This window comes from Colletes latitarsis, chromosome 12, assembly GCF_051014445.1.
Source record: "Colletes latitarsis isolate SP2378_abdomen chromosome 12, iyColLati1, whole genome shotgun sequence".
Taxonomy (NCBI): Eukaryota; Metazoa; Arthropoda; class Insecta; order Hymenoptera; family Colletidae; genus Colletes; species Colletes latitarsis.
This window is the reverse complement of record NC_135145.1, coordinates 19,298,482-19,318,235: the sequence shown is the minus strand read 5'-3', so window position 1 is coordinate 19,318,235 and position 19,754 is coordinate 19,298,482. Positions and strand designations below refer to the sequence as shown.

The following is a 19,754-nucleotide window of genomic DNA, read 5'->3' as shown; positions in this document are numbered from 1 at the left end:
ACTGTTTTTATTTCAAATTTGTGTTGTGGCTAAATTCAGTCAATTTGTGAAAGATGAATTTTTTTTGTGATCATTAATGGATTCGTTAACGTTGTTGAAATATTTATCTTTCTAAAGCATCAGGAATTATTGTTTTTATTTTTTAATTTGTGTTGGGTCAAAATTCATTTAATTTGTGAAAAATGAATTTATTTTTGTGATCACAGTATTTGATACTTTAACTTTGTTGAAATAATCAATTTTGTAAAGCATCAGGAATCACAGTTTTTATTTTTAAATTTGTGTTGTGACAAAATTCCTTTAATTTGTGAAAAATGAATATTTTTTTGTGATCAGTATATTTGATTTTTCAACTTCGTTAAAATAATAATTCTTGTAAAGCATCAATAATCATTGTGTTCATTTTTAAATTTGTGTTGGGACAAATTTTCTATAGTTTGTGAAGGATGGATTTTTTTTGTGATCATTGTATTTGAATCTTTAACTTTGTTGAAATAATTAATTTTTCAAAGCATCAGGAATCACTGTTTTTATTTTAGACTTTGTGTTGGGCCAAAAACTTAATTTGGGAAAGAAGAATTTATTTTTGTGATCACAATATTGGATTCTTCAACATTGTTGAAATAATTATTTTTGGAAAACATCAGGAATCACTGTTTCTATTTTTAAATTTGTGTTGGGACAAAATTCATTTAATTTGTGAAAAATGAATATTTTTTTTGTGATCACTGTATTTGATTTTTCAACTTCGTTGAAATAATTATTCTTGTAAAACACCAGGAATCACTGTTTTTATTTTTAAATTTGTGTTGGGACAAATTTTCTATAGTTTGTGAAGGATGGATTTTTTTTGTGATCATTGTATTTGAATCTTTAACTTTGTTGAAATAATTAATTTTTCAAAGCATCAGGAATCACTGTTTTTATTTTAGACTTTGTGTTGGGCCAAAAACTTAATTTGGGAAAGAAGAATTTATTTTTGTGATCACAATATTGGATTCTTCAACATTGTTGAAATAATTATTTTTGGAAAACATCAGGAATCACTGTTTCTATTTTTAAATTTGTGTTGTGACAAAATTCATTTAATTTGTGAAAAATGAATATTTTTTTTGTGATCACTGTATTTGATTTTTCAACTTCGTTGAAATAATTATTCTTGTAAAACACCAGGAATCACTGTTTTTATTTTTAAATTTGTGTTGGGACAAAATTTATTTAATTTGTGAAAGAAGAATTTATTTTTGTGATCACAATATTGGATTCTTCAACTTTGTTGAAATAATTGTTTTTGTAAAGCGTCAGGAATCACTGTTTTTATTTTAAAATTTGTGTAGGGTCAAAATTTATTTAATTTGTGAAAGCTGAATTTTTTTTGTGATCACAATATTGGATTCTTCAACATTGTTGAAATAATTATTTTTGTAAAACACCAGGAATCACTGTTTTTATTTTTAAATTTGTGTTATGACAAAATTCCTTTAATTTGTGAAAAATGAATATTTTTTTGTGATTAGTGTATTTGATTTTTCAACTTCGTTAAAATAATTATTCTTATAAATCATCAATAATCAATGTGTTCATTTTTAAATTTGTGATGGGACAAAATTCATTTAGTTTTTGAAGGGTGAATTTATTTTTGTGATCACTGTATTTGATTCCTCAACTTTGTTAAAATAATTATTCTTGCAAATCATCCAGAATGATCGTTTCTATTTTTCATACTAAAATTTATTTACATTCTTTCTAACATTAACACAAACTTTATTTACTAAGTAAAAAATAGTTTACAAATTCCATCATAATCACTGTATTTGCTCCACCAAAATAATTAAAATAATTATTTTCTCAAAGCATCACAAATTATTATTCTTAATTTCTATACTAAAATCTACATCAATGCAAAATGTTAATTAAGAGAAATAAGAGATGCATGATAAATTTCTTTTCCTTCGTACCTATAATTTGTTATTAAAATTGCTCTTGAAATGCTTTGCCAACCAACGTTTTGAGAAATGTGATATCGAGAAGGACGACTTTAGAGCCTCCGGGAGATAATGAGAGATAATTACAGCTACTCGTAATTAATCTGCCATTCCAACGCGATGACTGACTAAATGCTCCGTCTCTAGGTATCTCCATCATCCAACGGTTTTACTAAAGCTGGTTATTATGCTAAAACCACGTGTTCTCTTTTTGGGACAAACAGTGCCGTATACATTTGCATACTTGAGCCGCGCTCGTGCAAAAGTACTAGATCTTCCTTAATATTTTGAATTTTAAAGTCTAAGTACGTGGAAAATATTTTAGAGACTTCGAGCTGCTGAACAGAATTACTTCTATGAACCGAAAAAATCACAAACAGAAATAATGGGAGAGAAATTTAGCGATATAAATAAATTCTGAGTTTTAATAAATTTAGTTGACACTGCACGCAAATATTGTTTAATACTTTTTTGTAGGTATCAATAAGCTCTACTTTAGAAAAAAGTTTCATTGAAATATATTCACTATTATAGGAGTTATGGCTATTTGAAAAATGGGCTACTTTCATGGGTGTTTTCTCATTTTATGGGGTTATGGAATAATTTTTCCAAGATTATTAGAATGTTTAAATATTCTACGTCAAAATACGCGTTGTTTGCTTTTTTAAACATTAAAATCGTCCAATCCGTTCAAGAGTTATGGTGCTTTGAATAAATGCATGAAATTTTAGGGGATTCAGGGGATGTCTGGTCAGACATATTTTTAGAAAAGAATTTTTTTCTCGAAAGTGGGTAGGATTTCGGGGGTATGTCTATTCACCAAATATGACTGTAATTGACCCCTGCAACCGAAAATAATTTTTCCAGAATGATTTGAAATTTTTTAATTTCGTTGAAAAATTTCAGCACCCTGTCGATTTTTCTTGAAGAGACGTTTTTGATTTTTAATAAATTTATTTGACGCGGTACGGAAATATTGTCTAATACTTTTTTGTAGGTATCAATGAGCTCTACTTTAAAAAAAAGTTTCATTGAGATATATTCACCATTGTAGGAGTTATGACTGTTTGAATATTGGATCATTTTTATGGGGTTTTTCTCATTTTGCGGGGTCAAGGATCAACTTTTCGAATATTTTTGCGATTTCTACATATTCTCCACCAAAATACGCGTAGTTTGCTTTTTTAAACATAAAAATCATCCAATCTATTTAAGAAAAATCGACAGAAAGTAGACAGAGAAATTTTCGAAAAAATTAAAAAATTTCAAATCATTCTAAAAAAATTATTTTTACGTGCGAGGGTCAATTACAATCATTTTTGGTGAATACACGTACCCTCGAAATCCTACGCTTTTTCGAAAAAAAAATTTCTTACCGAAAATACAATGTCTGATCATGAATGTCTGGTTCTCCTGAAATCTAATGCGTGCGTTTAAAAAATCATAACTTCTGAACGGATTGGAGGATTTTAATTTTTGAAAATGCAAACAACGCGTATTTTGATGAAGAATATTCAGAAATTCCAAAATTGTTCGAAAAGTAGTTCCTTAACCCTGTAAAATTCGAAAACTCCCATAAAAGTGGTCCAATTTTCAAACGGCCATAACTCCTACAATAGTCAATGGATTTCATTGAAATTTATTTGTGAAGTAGAGTTCATGTGTACCTACAAAAAAGTATGAAACAAGATTTCCATAGCGCGTCAAATAAATTTATGAAAAATCGAAAACGACTATTTTAAGAGAAATCGACAGGGGCTAGGGTGCAGAAATTTTCAGCGAAATTAAAAAATTTCAAATCATTCTGAAAAAATTATTTTGTGTTTAGGGGGGACAATTGCAATCATTTTCGTGAAGAGACATACCCTCGAAATCCTAACCATTTTCGAGAAAAGAATTCATGAATGTGGACAAATTTTTCGGCGAAATTAAAAAATTTCAAATCGTTCTAAGAAAATTATATTTAGCTAAGGGGGTTAATAACAATTATTTTTTGTGGAAAGACATACCCCCGAAATCCTACTCACTTTCGAGAAAAAAATTCTTTAACGAAAATACAATGTCTGATCGTGAATGAATGATTCCCCTGAAATTCCAAGCGCTTCTTTAAAACGTCATAACTTCTGAACGGATTGGAGGATTTCGATGTTTGAAAAAGCAAACGACGCGTATTTTGGCCAAGAATATGTAGAAATTCTAATAATATTGAAAAAATTGTTCCTTGATCTCGTAAAATTAGAAAAACTCCATAAAAATGGTCCAATTTTCAAACAGCCATAACTCCTACAATAGTGAATATATTTCAATGAAATTTATTTGTGAACTAGAGCTACTGAGTACCTACAAAAAAGTATTAGACAACATTTCTGTAGAGCGTTAAATAAAGTTATTAAAAATCAAAAACGAATTTTTAAGAAAAATCAACAGGGGGTAGGTGCTGAATTTTATCTTTCTTTTTTTAAAATTGTTTATTGCAAAGTTATATAATAGTACTCGAAACAGAAATTGGTAATTACATTTATTTATTATTGGATTTTCTATATTTTTATTAAATTCCATACGATTGCAAGTATTTATTAATTTAAATAAATAATCTTGAATTTATTATTTCAAGCTTTCAAAATATTTTTAAGAGTAATGGAAGAGTAATTTAATGAATGGAACACCGTGACTTCTTCCTTGGAAATCTATCGAAAAATGTATGGTCAATTTAATTTTATATATTACTTACTAAAGTGCATAATAATTTCAAAAAATAAAAATTATATTAAATTGTATGCATTATAACGTTTCTTACAAATTTTAATATTATAGTATTCATTTTCACTGTGATGCAAAAAGACATGAATGTTAAAAATATTTTTTAAAATAAAATAAAAATTCTCAATGAACCAGTTGGCCAATAAAGTGCATAATAATTTCAAAAAATAAAAATTACATCAAATTGAATGCATTATAACGAATATTATAGTATTCATTTTCATTGTGATGCAAAAAGACATGAATGTCAAAAAACTTTTCCAAAATACAAAGACAAAAATAAAATAAAAATGCTCAATGAACCAATTCACCATTATATTCAAGTGCATAATTCTTGAGCTGTTCAAAATTTCGCGGCAATAAGTACACCGCCAAAGTGGCGCCACCTACAGTAAGATTGAAGAACGTGCGGGGATTCCCGTGGCTTTTGCACGAGTCGAGACGTCTATTCGAGCCACATAGTCGTCATTAATGCAATTTATTTTATAGTAAACTACGTAACTCATAAAAAACAATCAAAGAGGTTATATTTAACGTTTCAACATTATCTGTATATATTTATTTAATCAGTTCCAGAAATTATTCAACAATTACATCAATTTTCACAACCTTACGTAAAATCGAACGACCCGTGGCAAGCAGGAGCATATAAATCGACGATTATCGAAAACGCGTAGGCAGCTCCCAGCGATCGGTTCGCGTGGACGTTATTTCGTATCGCGAACGATTCTAATAAACCGGTTCCTCGCCGTAGGAAACGAACTGGAGAAACAAGGAACGATATCCGTGGCGCGAATCGTTAAGAAAAACGGCCACGCGACACCTGGCCCTCGTTAATGCCAGGCGTATCGATCGAGTGCGGATCGAGGCCGGACCGATCGAAATCGTCGAACGAAACGCGACGCTCGTTTGCATTAATGCTGTTTATCGAGTGGATGGGGCTCGTCGAGTGGGACGATCGGCGGTGCAGACGCAGCGATACGGAGCCATCTGGCGGTTCGAGGCGATATTTAAGTCGCGACCTGCTCGTGTAATTATTACTCGTTCGGTCGTTACGTGTGATTTAACCGCGGCCGCCTTAACGAGTGCACTCGCGTCATCGGCCTTCGAACGGATTTATTTCTCTGCCGGAGAGCTCCTCCTCAGCTGCGACTTTGTCGCGTTGCGTCACTTCGCTTGGGAGCTGGACAATTTTTATTCGTGGCAAATAAACTTTTTAGACACGAAAAATGAGTTTTCGATTTTTAATAAATTTATTTAACGCTCTACAGAAATGTTGTCTAATACTTTTTTGTAGGTATTCAGTAGCTCTAGTTCACAAATAAATTTCATTGAAATATATTCACTATTGTAGGAGTTATGGCTGTTTGAAAATTGAACCATTTCAATAGGGTTTTTCTAACTTTACGGGGTGAAGGAACAACTTTTTCAATATTATTACAATTTCTACATATTCTTGGCCAAACTACGCGTCGTTTGCTTTTTTAAACATCGAAATCCTTCAATCCGTTCAGAAGTTATGACGTTTTAAAGATACGCTTGGAATTTCAGGGGAATCATTCATTCACGATCAGACATTGTATTTTCGTTAAAGAATTTTTTTCTCGAAAGTGAGTAGGATTTCGGGGGTATGTCTTTCCACAAAAAGTAATTGTTATTAATCCCCTTAGTTGAATATAATTTTCTTAGAACGATTTGAAATTTTTTAATTTCGCCGAAAAATTTGTCCACCTTCATGAATTTTTTTCTCGAAAATGGTTAGGATTTCGAGGGTATGTCTCTTCACGAAAAAGATTGCAATTGTCCCCCCCTTAACACAAAATAATTTTTTCAGAATGATTTGAAATTTTTTAATTTCGCTGAAAATTTCTGCACCCTAGCCCCTGTCGATTTTTCTTAAAATAGTCGTTTTCGATTTTTCATAAATTTATTTGACGCCCTATGGAAATCTTGTTTAATACTTTTTTGTAGGTACACATGAACTCTACTTCACAAATAAATTTCAATGAAATCTATTGACTATTGTAGGAGTTATGGCCGTTTGGATATTGAACCATTTTTATTGAGTTTTTCTAACTTTACGGGGTGAAGGAACAATTTTTTCAATATTATCACAATTTCTACATATTCTTGGCCAAAATACGCGTCGTTTGCTTTTTTAAACATCAAAATCCTCCAATCCGTTCAGAAGTTATGACGTTTTAAAGATACGCTTGGAATATCAGGGGAATCATTCATTCACGATCAGACATTGTATTTTCGTTAAAGAATTTTTTTCTCGAAAGTGAGTAAGATTTCGGGGGTACGTCTTTCCACAAAAAATAATTGTTATTAACCCCCCTAGCTAAATATAATTTTCTTAGAACGATTTGAAATTTTTTAATTTCGCCGAAAAATTTGTCCACCTTCGTGAATTTTTTTCTCGAAAATGGTTAGGATTTCGAGGGTATGTCTCTTCACGAAAATGATTGTAATTGTCCCCCCTAAACACAAAATAATTTTTTCAGAATGATTTGAAATTTTTTAATTTCGCTGAAAATTTCTGCACCCTAGCCCCTGTCGATTTTTCTTAAAATAGTCGTTTTCGATTTTTCATAAATTTATTTGACGCGCTATGGAAATCTTGTTTAATACTTTTTTGTAGGTACACATGAACTCTACTTCACAAATAAATTTCAATGAAATCCATTGACTATTGTAGGAGTTATGGCCGTGCAAAAATTGGGCCACTTTTATGGGGGTTTTCGAACTTTACAGGATTGAGGAACTACTTTTCGAACAATCTTAGAATTTCTGAATATTCTTCATCAAAATACGCGTTGTTTGCATTTTCAAAAATTAAAATCCTCCAATCCGTTCAGAAGTTATGATTTTTTAAACGCAAGCATTAAATTTCAGGGGAACCAGACATTCATGATCAGACATTGTATTTTCGGTAGGATATTTTTTTCTCCAAAATGAGCAGGATTTCGAGGATATGTGTATTCACCAAAAATAATTGCAATTGATCCTCGCACGTAAAAATAATTTTTTTAGAATGATTTGAGATTTTTCAATTTCGCCAAAAAAGGCACGTCGATTTTTCTTAAAAATTTGTATTTTATTTTTAATAACTTTATTTAACGCTCTACAAAAAAGTTGCCTAATACTTTTTTGTAGGTATCCATTAGCCCTACTTCACAAATAAATTTCATTGAAATATGTGTCAAGATTATTTATTTAAATTAATAAATACTTGCAATCGCATAGAATTCAATAAAAATATAGAAAATCCAATAATAAATAAATGTAATTACCAATTTCTATTTCGAGTATCATTATAAAACTTTGCAATAAACAAGGTTAAAATTCTTAATTTATGCAAAATATCCAATTAATTTATCGATTAGTTTCTAATTTTATTCCACTAATGTCTTTTTCGAAATAGTAATTATCTTCGAAGACGATTAATTTTCAGTCTTTTCCACGTTCTCTCGACACGATAAAAATACCAAGATAACGCGATCGTGCCACGATTCTTTAATCGCTATGCACGCTGATGATTCATGCGATTCGGACAAAAACGAGCATCGAATCAGATAACGTTCTTTCAGCTAGTCACGACTGTTTTCGAATTCCTTCGGATCTTCGTCGCGATTAGGCGAGTCGATGGCCTTATCGCGTGACTTCGTACCGTTTCACGACGAAAACGAGTGGACGTTAATCGCGATGGACTCTACCAGTCCTCTAAGAACATGGAAATTCGTTCGACTTTAAAACAAACAGAGTTTTAAGAGCCTCGAATCGCTACGAATTCGCGAAAGTTCCATATTTCCTCAGCTGAAATCTATTTCGAACCGCTGAGCCACCATTTTCCTGACTTCGCGTCGAAACCGTGTGTACGTTAGATAACAATAGCGATTATGCTCTAAGCTTGATTTATGAATGCAAGTTATACAATTTGGCAACTTCGAATTCCTGAATTTATCGAATTGCACATGCTTCTGCCCTAAAATGGGTAATTATGAATAATTATTTTGATAATATTGTTTAATTTAGGTGTGAATAATTATAATTAATAATATTGTTAGCTACAGTAATAAATTTAAGTTAATTTTGTTGGAGTTTTAGGAAGTTTTAGGAATTTTTTTTTTATAAAATATATTTTTATTTTGAACTGATTCAATTTTTCTGTTTTGAAATTGATATGCAAAATTGTTTTGGGAAATATTGACTCGAACTACACTTTCATAATTGTTGATTCTAAATATTTATTCGATAAATTTTGTTGAAGTGTATTTTTTTCTGTTTTGGAACAAACAAAAATTTACAAAAAATATTCAAAAAAATATTGGAAAATATTAATTCGAGCTACATTTTTATAATCATCGAAAAAATATTTTTTCTAAATACTTGTTTTCGTCAAAATGTTCTGTTTTAATTTTTTAAAGCAAATAGAATTTTGCAAAAAATATTCAAAAAAATTTTAGAAAATCTTGACTCGAACTGTACTTTCATAATCCTTAATATTCATTCTAAATATTTATTCGATAATTTTCGTCAAAGTGTACTTTTTTAATTTTTCAAAACGAAAAGAATTTTACAAAAAATATTCAAAAAAATTTTAGAAAATCTTGACTCGAACTACACTTTCATAGTCATCGAAAAAATGTTTTTTCCAAATACTTGTTGCATAATTTTCGTGATAGTGTCCTCTTTTAATTTTTCAAAACGAAAAGAATTTTGCAAAAAATATTCAAAAAAATTTTAGAAAATATTGACTCAAACTACACTTTCATAGTCATCGAAAAAATGTTTTTTCCAAATACTTATTGCATAATTTTCGTCAGTGTTCTTTTTCAATTTTTCAAAACGAAAAGAATTTTACAAAAAATATTCAAAAAAATTTCAGAAAATATTGACTCAAACTACACTTTCATAGTCATCGAAAAAATGTTTTTTCCAAATACTTGTTGCATAGTTTTCGTAATAGTGTCCTCTTTTAATTTTTCAAAACGAAAAGAATTTTGCAAAAAATATTCAAAAAAATTTTAGAAAATATTGACTCAAACTATATTTTCATAGTCATCGATAAAATATTTTTTCCAAATACTTGTTCGATAATTTTCGTCAAAATGTCTTCTTTTTTTTTTTTTGTTTTTTTTTGGTTTTTTTTTGTTTTTTTTTAATATTACACAAAATTTACAGAATTTAGACTTTTATATTCATTGATATACTTCCCAATATTTTGATGACTTTCGTCAAAGTGTCTCCTATTTTTAATTCTAACCTAACTTCTAATATTTTTCAAAAAAATTCCAAAACTTTTGCACGATAATGTACTGCAATCCGTTAGGCTATTCCAAGAAAAATATCTACAATGACCGTTCGTTTTATCGAATTTATGCTCGTTACATCATTACCTTCATCGTCGATAAAACAACGACACGCGACTCGTCGACTGGACACGAAACGATATCGCAAACTTTCCGTAGCCGCCATTTCCGTGCACGCAATACCCCTAATCGATCCTATCGTGTCTAAAAATAAAGATGAAGAAGAAAGCTAACACAGAATTCGCGAACCGTGCGACTCTTACGTGGCGATCGTCGAATTCTTTTCATAATGTCACTGTCGTGGGGTCTCGACTGCGACAAGATCAAAGGGAGAGTCGAGAAACCGTAAAATTGGATATAAAATTAAAATAACATTGGATTTAAAAAGAAGACTCCTACAATTGGATATATAAAATTTTTGAAATATTATTTTGGTGAAGAAATTCCAAAATTTAAAAAGAAAATTCTTAAAATTGGATATATAAAATTTTAAGAAATTATTTTGGTGAAGAAATTCGAAAACTTAAAAAAAAGACTCTCAAAATGGGATATATAAAACTTTTAAAAATTATTTCGGTGAAGAAATTCCAAAACTTAAAAAAAGGTTTTTAAAATTGGATATATAAAATTTTAAAAAATTATTTCGGCGAAGAAATTCCAAAACTTAAAAAGAAGATTCTTAAAATTGGATATATAAAATTTTAAGAAATTAGTTTGGTGAAGAAATTCCAAAACTTAAAAAAAAGACTTAAAATGGGCTATATAAAATTTTAAAAAATTATTTCGGTAAAGAAATTCCAAAACTTGAAAAAAAGATTCTTAAAATTGGATATATAAAATATAAAAAAATTATTTCGGTGAAGAAATTCCAAAACTTAAAAAAAAGACTCTTAAAATTGGATATAAAATTTCAAAAAATTGATTTCAATGAAATTCGCGACAGAAAAGATTCACATACTTTTAAAAGGGCTCTCCTGTGAGACACAATTAAAAATAGCTAAATTATACCTAACCTCAATCAATTTTTATATTAGTTCCTCCATTACTCAAATGAAGAAATATCCCAAAATTCTATACAAAATTTAAAAAAAGAGGTTTGCTAAAGAAATTCGACTCTTAAAATTGCACATAAATTACACCTAACCTAAATCAATTTTTATATTAGTTCCTCCATTACTAATTTGAAAAAATATCCCAAAATTCTATAGAAAATTAAAAAAATAGTTTCGCTAAAGAAATTCGACTGTTAAAATTGCACATAAATTGCACCTAACCTAAATCAATTTTTATATTAGTTCCTCCATTACTGAATTGAAGAAATATCCCAAAATTCTATATAAAATTTTGAATAATTATTTTGCTAAAGAAATTCGACTCTTAAAATTACACATAAATTGAACCTAACCTAAATCACTTTTTATATCAGTTCCTCCATTACTAAATGGAAGAAATATCCCAAAATTGTATATAAAATTTAAAAAAACAGATTTGTTAAAGAAATTCGACTCTTAAAATTACACATAAATTACACCTAACCTCAATCAATTTTTATATTAGTTCCACCATTACTAAATTGAAGAAATATCCCAAAAATCTACATAAAATTTGAAAAAACAGATTTGCTAAAGAAATTTGACTCTTAAAATTGCACATAAATTACACCTAACCTAACTCACCCTTTATATTAATTCCTCCATTACTAAATTGAAGAAATATCCCAAAATTCTATATAAAATTTAAAAAAACAGATTAGCTAAAGAAATTCGACACTTAAAATTGCACTTAACCTAAATCAATTTTTATATTAGTTCCTCCATTACTGAATTCAAAAAGTATCCCAAAATTCTATATAAAATTTAAAAAATAGTTTTACCAAAGAAATTCGACTCTTAAAATTGCACATAAATTGCACCTAACCTAAATCATTCTAATATAATTTTATATTATTTTATATTATATTTTCTAAATTGAAAAAATATCCCATAATTCTATATAAAATTTAAAAAAACAGATTAGCTAAAGAAATTCGACACTTAAAATTGCACATAAATTGCACTTAACCTAAATCAATTTTTATATTAGTTCCTCCATTACTGAATTCAAAAAGTATCCCAAAATTCTATATAAAATTTAAAAAATAGTTTTACCAAAGAAATTCAACTCTTAAAATTCCACATAAATTACACCTACCCTAATTCAATTTTTATATTAGTTCCTCCCTTACAAAATTGAAAAAATATCCCAAAATTCTATATAAAATTTAAAAAAACAGATTAGCTAAAGAAATTCGACTCTTAAAATTGCAAATAAATTGCACCTAACCTCAATCAATTTTTACATTAGTTCCTCCATTACTAAATGGAAGAAATATCCCAAAATTCTATATAAAATTAAAAAAACAGATTTACTAAAGAAACTTGACTCTTAAAATTGCACATAAATTACACCTAACCTAAATCAATTTTTATATTAGTTCCTCCATTACTCACTTGAAGAAATATCTCAAAATTCTATACAAAATTTTAAAAAATAAATTTATTAAAGAAATTCGACTCTTAAAATTGCACATAAATTACACCTAACCTAAATCAATTTTTATATTAATTCCACCAATACTAAATTGAAGAAATATCCCAAAATTCTATATAAAATTAAAAAAAACAGATTTGCAAAAGAAATTCAACTCTTAAAATTACACATAAAACAATATATAAAATTTAAAAAAACAGATTTGCCAATGAAATACAACTTTTAAAATTGCACATAAAACAATATATAAAATTTAAAAAAACAGATTTTCTAAAGAAATTCGACTCTTAAAATTCCACATAAATTACACCTAACCTCAATCAATTCTTATATTAGTTCCTCCATTACTCACTTAAAGAAAAATCCCAAAATTCTATACAAAATGTATAATTATTTTGCTAAAGAAATTCAACTCTTAAAATTGCACATAACTTGTACCTAACTAAATTGAATTAAGAATCTTCCATTACTAAATTGAAGAAATATCCCAAAATTCTATACAAAATTTAAAAAAATAAATTTGCCAAAGAAATTCGAATCTTAAAATTGCACATAAAACAAAACTAAATACTCGACAGAGGGGCCTTCAGCGGCCTCAATCACGCGAAAATGGCGGAGGAAGAGGAGGACGCTGGTCGAACGGAGACAGCGTTCATTCATCGACTGTCTCCGTCAGACGAGCGCGTGCGTACGCGCTCGAGTGCGTGCCGTAAAGCGACACGCGACGAGGGTGCGCGCGCACGTGACACGACCGCGCGAACGAATGGGGGAATTCAAGTCGCGTATTTTGGCGTCCCGCGTCACGGCGTACGTCGGCCACACGGAATCCACGCTACCGTTCATTAATGATACTTTGCGAAATCGTGATTGCCATTCGAGATCTACGCTGAAACGAACCGACGATTCATTCCGCGCTCGTTACCCGTACAAACGACCGATTGACAATGAAATTGAAATACCTCAACAGCTGTTAACGATCCGATCGTGGCCTCGTGGCCGCGTTAAAGGGTACCCTCGGGGAACATCTGGATTCCGTTTCACCTCCATTTCCTGTTCGTGCCGACTGTTTACCGACTCCCGCCGCATATCCGGGCTGGCGATAACGTTTCCTGAAATAAAATACGCGTCGATGAGTGCTGGCGTTCCGCGATCGCTAGTCAGCGACTGGGAAGTTTCAGATTTCGCGGTGAAATAAATTTATTGGGAGATGGGAAAATATACTGTGTGTCCATTGAGTGGAGAAATCCAATTATTAGGGCGATTCACTGCACAAATTGGGTTTAATAATAATTGTTAATTAGGATTGTTGATTTAAAATTATATATAGTATAAATTGAAAATTGAAAATTGTTCTTATTTCAAAAATTAAAGACGCTGAAAATGAGCAGGATTTCGCAACTAAAAATAATTTTTTCAAAACGATTTGAAATTTGTTTTTTTTTTTTTACCTACTCGAATTTTTTTCTCGACAGTGTGTGAAATTTCGAGGGTATGTCTGTTGACCAAAATTGATCGTAATTGCCTCTCGCGACTAAAAATAATTTTTTCGAAACGATTTGAAATTTTTTTTTTTTCGTCGGAAAATTCTACCTACTCCAATTTTTTTCTCGAAAGTGCGTGAAATTTCGGGCGTGTGTCTAACGACAAAAAATGATTGCAATTGACCCCTGCAACTGAAAATAATTTTTTTAGAATGATTGGAAATTTTTTAATTTTTGTCGAAAAATGTCACACCTACTCGAATTTTTTTCTCGAAAATGCGTGGGATTTCGGGAGTATGTGTAATAACCAAAAATGATTGCAATTGGCCTTCTAAACCGAAAATAATTTTTTCAGAATGATTTGGAATTTTTTAATTTCGTCTACAAATTTCAGTACCTAATTGAATTTTTTTCTCGAAAGTGGTTAGGATTTCGGGGGTATGTCTATTCACCAAAAATGATTGTAATCGACCCTTGCATCCGAAAATAATTTTTCCAGAATGATTTGAAACTTTCGAAATTTCAGGGGAATCGGAATGTCAGAGTCAGACATTGTATTTTTGGTAAGGAATTTTTTTCTCGAAAATGCGCAGGATTTCGGGGGTGTGTCTATCGACAAAAAATGATTGCAATTGACCCCTGCAATTGAAAATAATTTTTTTAGAATGATTGGAAATTTTTTAATTTTTTCGAAAAATGTCACACCTACTCGAATTTTTTTCTCGAAAATGCGTGGGATTTCGGGAGTATGTGTGATAACCAAAAATGATTGCAATTGGCCTTCTAAACCGAAAATAATTTTTTCAGAATGATTTGAAATTTTTTAATTCCGTCTACAAATTTCAGTACCTAATTGAATTTTTTTCTCGAAAGTGGTTAGGATTTTGGGAGTATGTATAATGACCAAAAATGATTGTAATCGACCCTTGCATCCGAAGATAATTTTTCCAGAATGATTTGAAACTTTCGAAATTTCAGGGGAATCGGAATGTCAGAGTCAGACATTGTATTTTCGATAAGGAATTTTTTTCTCGAAAATACGCAGGATTTCGGGGGTATGTGTAATGACAAAAAATGATTATAATCTACCCCTGCATCCGAAAATAATTTTTTCAGAATGATTTGAAATTTTTTATAACTTTTTAACGAAGCCTCAGTCGAGAAATTGAGAATTGAGAAAATTGAGAAATTGAGAAATTGAGAAATTGAGAAAACACGGAATTTTTTTAGAATCGTAGAGGGGTTGATTGTATAAAAAATATTTTTTTAACGTGAATAAAATATAATATAAAAATAAAATTGTTTAAAATGATGTCACTGATTATTTCGATATTTTTAAAATCGATCATTTTTTATATTGCTTAAATAATTTTTATTATTAACACGTGCATTTTATTTTAATAAAAGCGTCCCTTTTTGTCAGAAAAGATCGACCAATGAGAAATGTCGCTTTTCTCGCATATTTCGCTGGCATTCCAGCAGTTCGTCCCCTTTTCTTCCTTTCTTGAACTTTCCTCTCCATAGAAAGCAAAATAGATCGTCTACTCTTTTCACCATTTTCCTTTTACTCTTGACACAAGCTCTGCTTTGAATTCTGAAAGAGCATATTAAGTCCCTTGACTCCTCCTCGTTAAAAGGAAGTGATTCCATATTTTGGAATTAAAATTTTCAGAACGTGAAAAGCAAACATAATCGTTGCAAATACTTGATATTTTATCGCCCATCACACATATATTTAACAACCACTCTTCAAAAAAAAAACAACTATTGTGTGTAGATTCATTGATGACAACAAAAGAAATTTTAAAAATATAAATATACTGGACTCAAAATAATTTAAACAATTTTTTGGTAGAAGAGAAAATAGTATTTTAGGGGATGAGAGTATAAAACACAAAAGTGTTGATTACAGAAACATTTCTGAGACCAAAAATTATACAAAAATTAATTTTTAAAAGATTAGAAAAATTTGAAAAAATTAAAATCCCCTGGAAAAAATTACATAAAATTGTATAAAATAAATGTCTTGAAAAAAAGACTGATGACAATGAACAAAATTTAAAAAATATAAATATAAAAAACTCTAATTAATTTAAACTGTTTTTTGGTGGAAGAAAAAATAGTATTTCAAGGGATGAAAGTATAAAACACAAAAGTGTTGATTATAGAAAAATTTCAGTGACCAAAAATTACACAAAAATTGATTTTCAAAAAATTTGAAAAATTTAAAAAAATTAAAATCCTCTGGAAAAAATTACATAAAATTGTATAAAATAGTCTGACACTTTGTAACTGTGTTGGATGATTCGTAGTCTTGTAAAGAATACTAATTGATGACAATGAACAAAATTTAAAAATATAAATAAAAAAAACTCTAATTAATTTAAACTGTTTTTTGGTGGAAGAAAAAATACTATTTCAACGGATGAAAGTATAAAACACAAAAGTGTTGAATACAGAAAAATTTCTGAGACCAAAAATTACACAAAAATTAATTTTCAAAAAATTTGAAAAATTTTGAAAAATTAAAATCCCCTGGAAAAAATTACATAAAATTGTATAAAATAGTCTGACGCTTTGTAGCTGTGTTATATATAAAAACAAAATTTAAACAATATAAATATAAAAAACTCTAATTAATTGGAACCGTTTTTTGATGGAAGAAAAAATACTATTTCAACGGATGAAAGTATAAAACACAAAAGTGTTGATTACAGAAAAATTTCTGAGCCCAAAAATTATACAAAAATTGATTTTCAAAAAATTTGAAAAATTTAAAAATGAAATTCCCTGGAAAAAATTACATAAAATTGTATAAAATATTCTGACGCTTTGTAACTGTGTTGGATGATTCGTAGTCTTGTAAAGAATACTAATTGATGACAATGAATAAAATTTAAAAAACTAATTAATTTGAACCGTTTTTTGATGGAAGAAAAAATTAAAAATACTATTTTAAGGGATGAAAGTATAAAACACAAAAGTGTTGATTACAGAAAAATTTCTGAGCCCAAAAATTATACAAAAATTGATATTTTAAAAATTTGAAAAATTTAAAAAAATTAAAATCCCTTGGAAAAAATTACAAAAAATTGTATAAAATAGTCTGACGCTTTGTAGCTGTGTTATATATAAAAACAAAATTTAAAAAATATAAATATAAAAAACTCTAATTAATTTAAACTGTTTTTTGGTGGAAGAAAAAATAGTATTTCAACGGATGAAAGTATAAAACACAAAAGTGTTGATTACAGAAAAATTTCAGAGACCAAAAATTATACCAAAATTGATTTTCAAAAAATTTGAAAAATTTAATAAAATTAAAATCCCCTGGAAAAAATTACACAAAATTGTATAAAATATTCTGACGCTTTGTAACTGTGTTGAATGATTCATAGTCTTGTAAAGAAGACTAATTAATGACAATGAACAAAATTTAAAAAATATAAATATAAAAAACTCTAATTAATTTAAACTGTTTTTTAGTGGAAGAAAAAATAGTATTTCAAAGGATAAAAGTATAAAACACAAAAGTGTTGATTACAGAAAAATTTCTGAGCCCAAAAATTATACAAAAATTGATATTTTAAAAATTTGAAAAATTTAAAAAAATTAAAATCCCTTGAAAAAAATTATATAAAATTGTATAAAATAAATGTTTTGAAAAAAAGACTGATGACAATGAACAAAATTAAAAAAATATAAATATAAAAAACTCTAACTAATTTGAACCGTTTTTTAATGGAAGAAAAAATAGTATTTCAAGGGATGAAAGTATAAAACACAAAAGTGTTGATTACAGAAAAATTTCAGAGACCAAAAATTATACAAAAATTGATTTTCAAAAAATTTGAAAAAGTTTAAAAAATTAAAATCTCCATGAAAAAATTACAAAAAATTGTATAAAATATTCTGACGCTTTGTAGCTGTGTTGGATGATTCGTAGTCTTGTAAAGAATACTAATTAATGACAATGAACAAAATTTAAAAAATATAAATATAAAAAACTCTAATTAATTTGAATCGTTTTTTGGTGGAAGAAAAAATACTATTTCAACGGATGAAAGTATAAAATACAAAAGTGTTGATTACAAAAAAATTTCTGAGCCCAAAAATTATACAAAAATTGATATTTTAAAAATTTGAAAAATTTAAAAAAATTAAAATCCCCTGGAAAAAATTATATAAAATTGTATAAAATAGTCTGACACTTTGTAACTGTGTTGGATGATTCGTAGTCTTGTAAAGAATACTAATTGATGACAATGAACAAAATTTAAAAAATATAAATATAAAAAACTCTAATTAATTTAAACTGTTTTTTAGTGGAAGAAAAAATAGTATTTCAAAGGATAAAAGTATAAAACACAAAAGTGTTGATTACAGAAAAATTTCTGAGCCCAAAAATTATACAAAAATTGATATTTTAAAAATTTGAAAAATTTAAAAAAATTAAAATCCCTTGAAAAAAATTATATAAAATTGTATAAAATAAATGTTTTGAAAAAAAGACTGATGACAATGAACAAAATTAAAAAAATATAAATATAAAAAACTCTAACTAATTTGAACCGTTTTTTAATGGAAGAAAAAATAGTATTTCAAGGGATGAAAGTATAAAACACAAAAGTGTTGATTACAGAAAAATTTCTGAGCCCAAAAATTATACAAAAATTGACTTTCAAAAAATTTGAAAAATTTAAAAAAATTAAAATCCCCATGAAAAAATTATATAAAATTGTATAAAATATTCTGGCGCGTAAAGATATTTCTGATGATAAATTCGGCGCGCGGGAAGATCCCGGCGAGGGTTGGAACGCGGCTCCGCGATCCAGACTTCCCGAAATAAACTCGAAAAAGAGGCGAGCGCCGCGGAAACGGAAGCATCGTGTAATTCCGTTCCCGCGAGAGCAAACAGAAGCGCGGGCGAGCCCTGCGGGAAAGGGCGGAGCGGGAGTCAACAAACAAAAAAGACGGGTACGTTGGGAAATGAATGAAGCTCGAGAGAAGTGCGAAACAGCCGTAGTTTTTCATCGACGGCCTCCATTCTTTCCGCGCGCCGACTGCGACCAAAAACAACGCCGCGACGAAGACAAAGGGATCCGACGGCCGTTACGAGCAAAAAATCCCGCGAAACTCTTGGCCGGATAATAATTTCGTACGCGCGAACCGAAAACTCGACGAAAATTTTGTTCCACGTATAAATGAATTTTTTGGACATTTGGAATTTTTCAATATCGACGAGTTTTATATTTTGTATTATTTAAAAATAGTTGCAGAATTAAATGGATTTCTGTCGCTAATTAAAAGAGGGTGTTCGACAACCCTTGGAAAAATTTTAATGGGGGATTCTAGAGACCAAAATAAGACGAAAATGAAGAATATCGATTTGTCGATTGAGGCTTCGTTAAAAAGTTATTAACGTTTAAAGTTCCGCGCACGCTGTTCGCAGATTCCCGTTTCACGGGTGGAACTTTAAACGTTAATAACTTTTTAACGAAGCCTTGATTAACAAATTGGTATTCTTGATTTTCGTCTTATTTTGGCCTCTAGAATCTCCCATTAAAATTTTTGTGGTCGAATACTCTGTATATAGTATTCGATAAATGAATTTTTATTTCATTTTTGTTGAACTTTTGGAGTTTTTTAATATCGACTCAAAGTTTTATAGTTTGTATTCTTTA

At 29.1% G+C, this 19,754-nt stretch overlaps 1 protein-coding gene across 4 annotated transcripts in view; it reads left to right on the top strand.

Annotated features, from left to right (window-relative positions):
• Cmpy (crimpy) overlaps window positions 1-19,754 on the top strand; it is a 553,068-nt gene that overhangs the window by 140,179 nt on the left and 393,135 nt on the right. The window contains exon 2 of one of the 4 annotated variants that reach the window (XM_076779490.1): window positions 7,644-7,680. The exons of the other annotated variants lie outside the window; for them this stretch is intronic. Within the exon in view, the coding sequence (XP_076635605.1) occupies window positions 7,659-7,680 (22 nt within the window). The 5' untranslated portion in view covers window positions 7,644-7,658. The remainder of the gene's footprint in view (window positions 1-7,643; window positions 7,681-19,754) is intronic. 4 annotated transcript variants of the gene reach the window in all.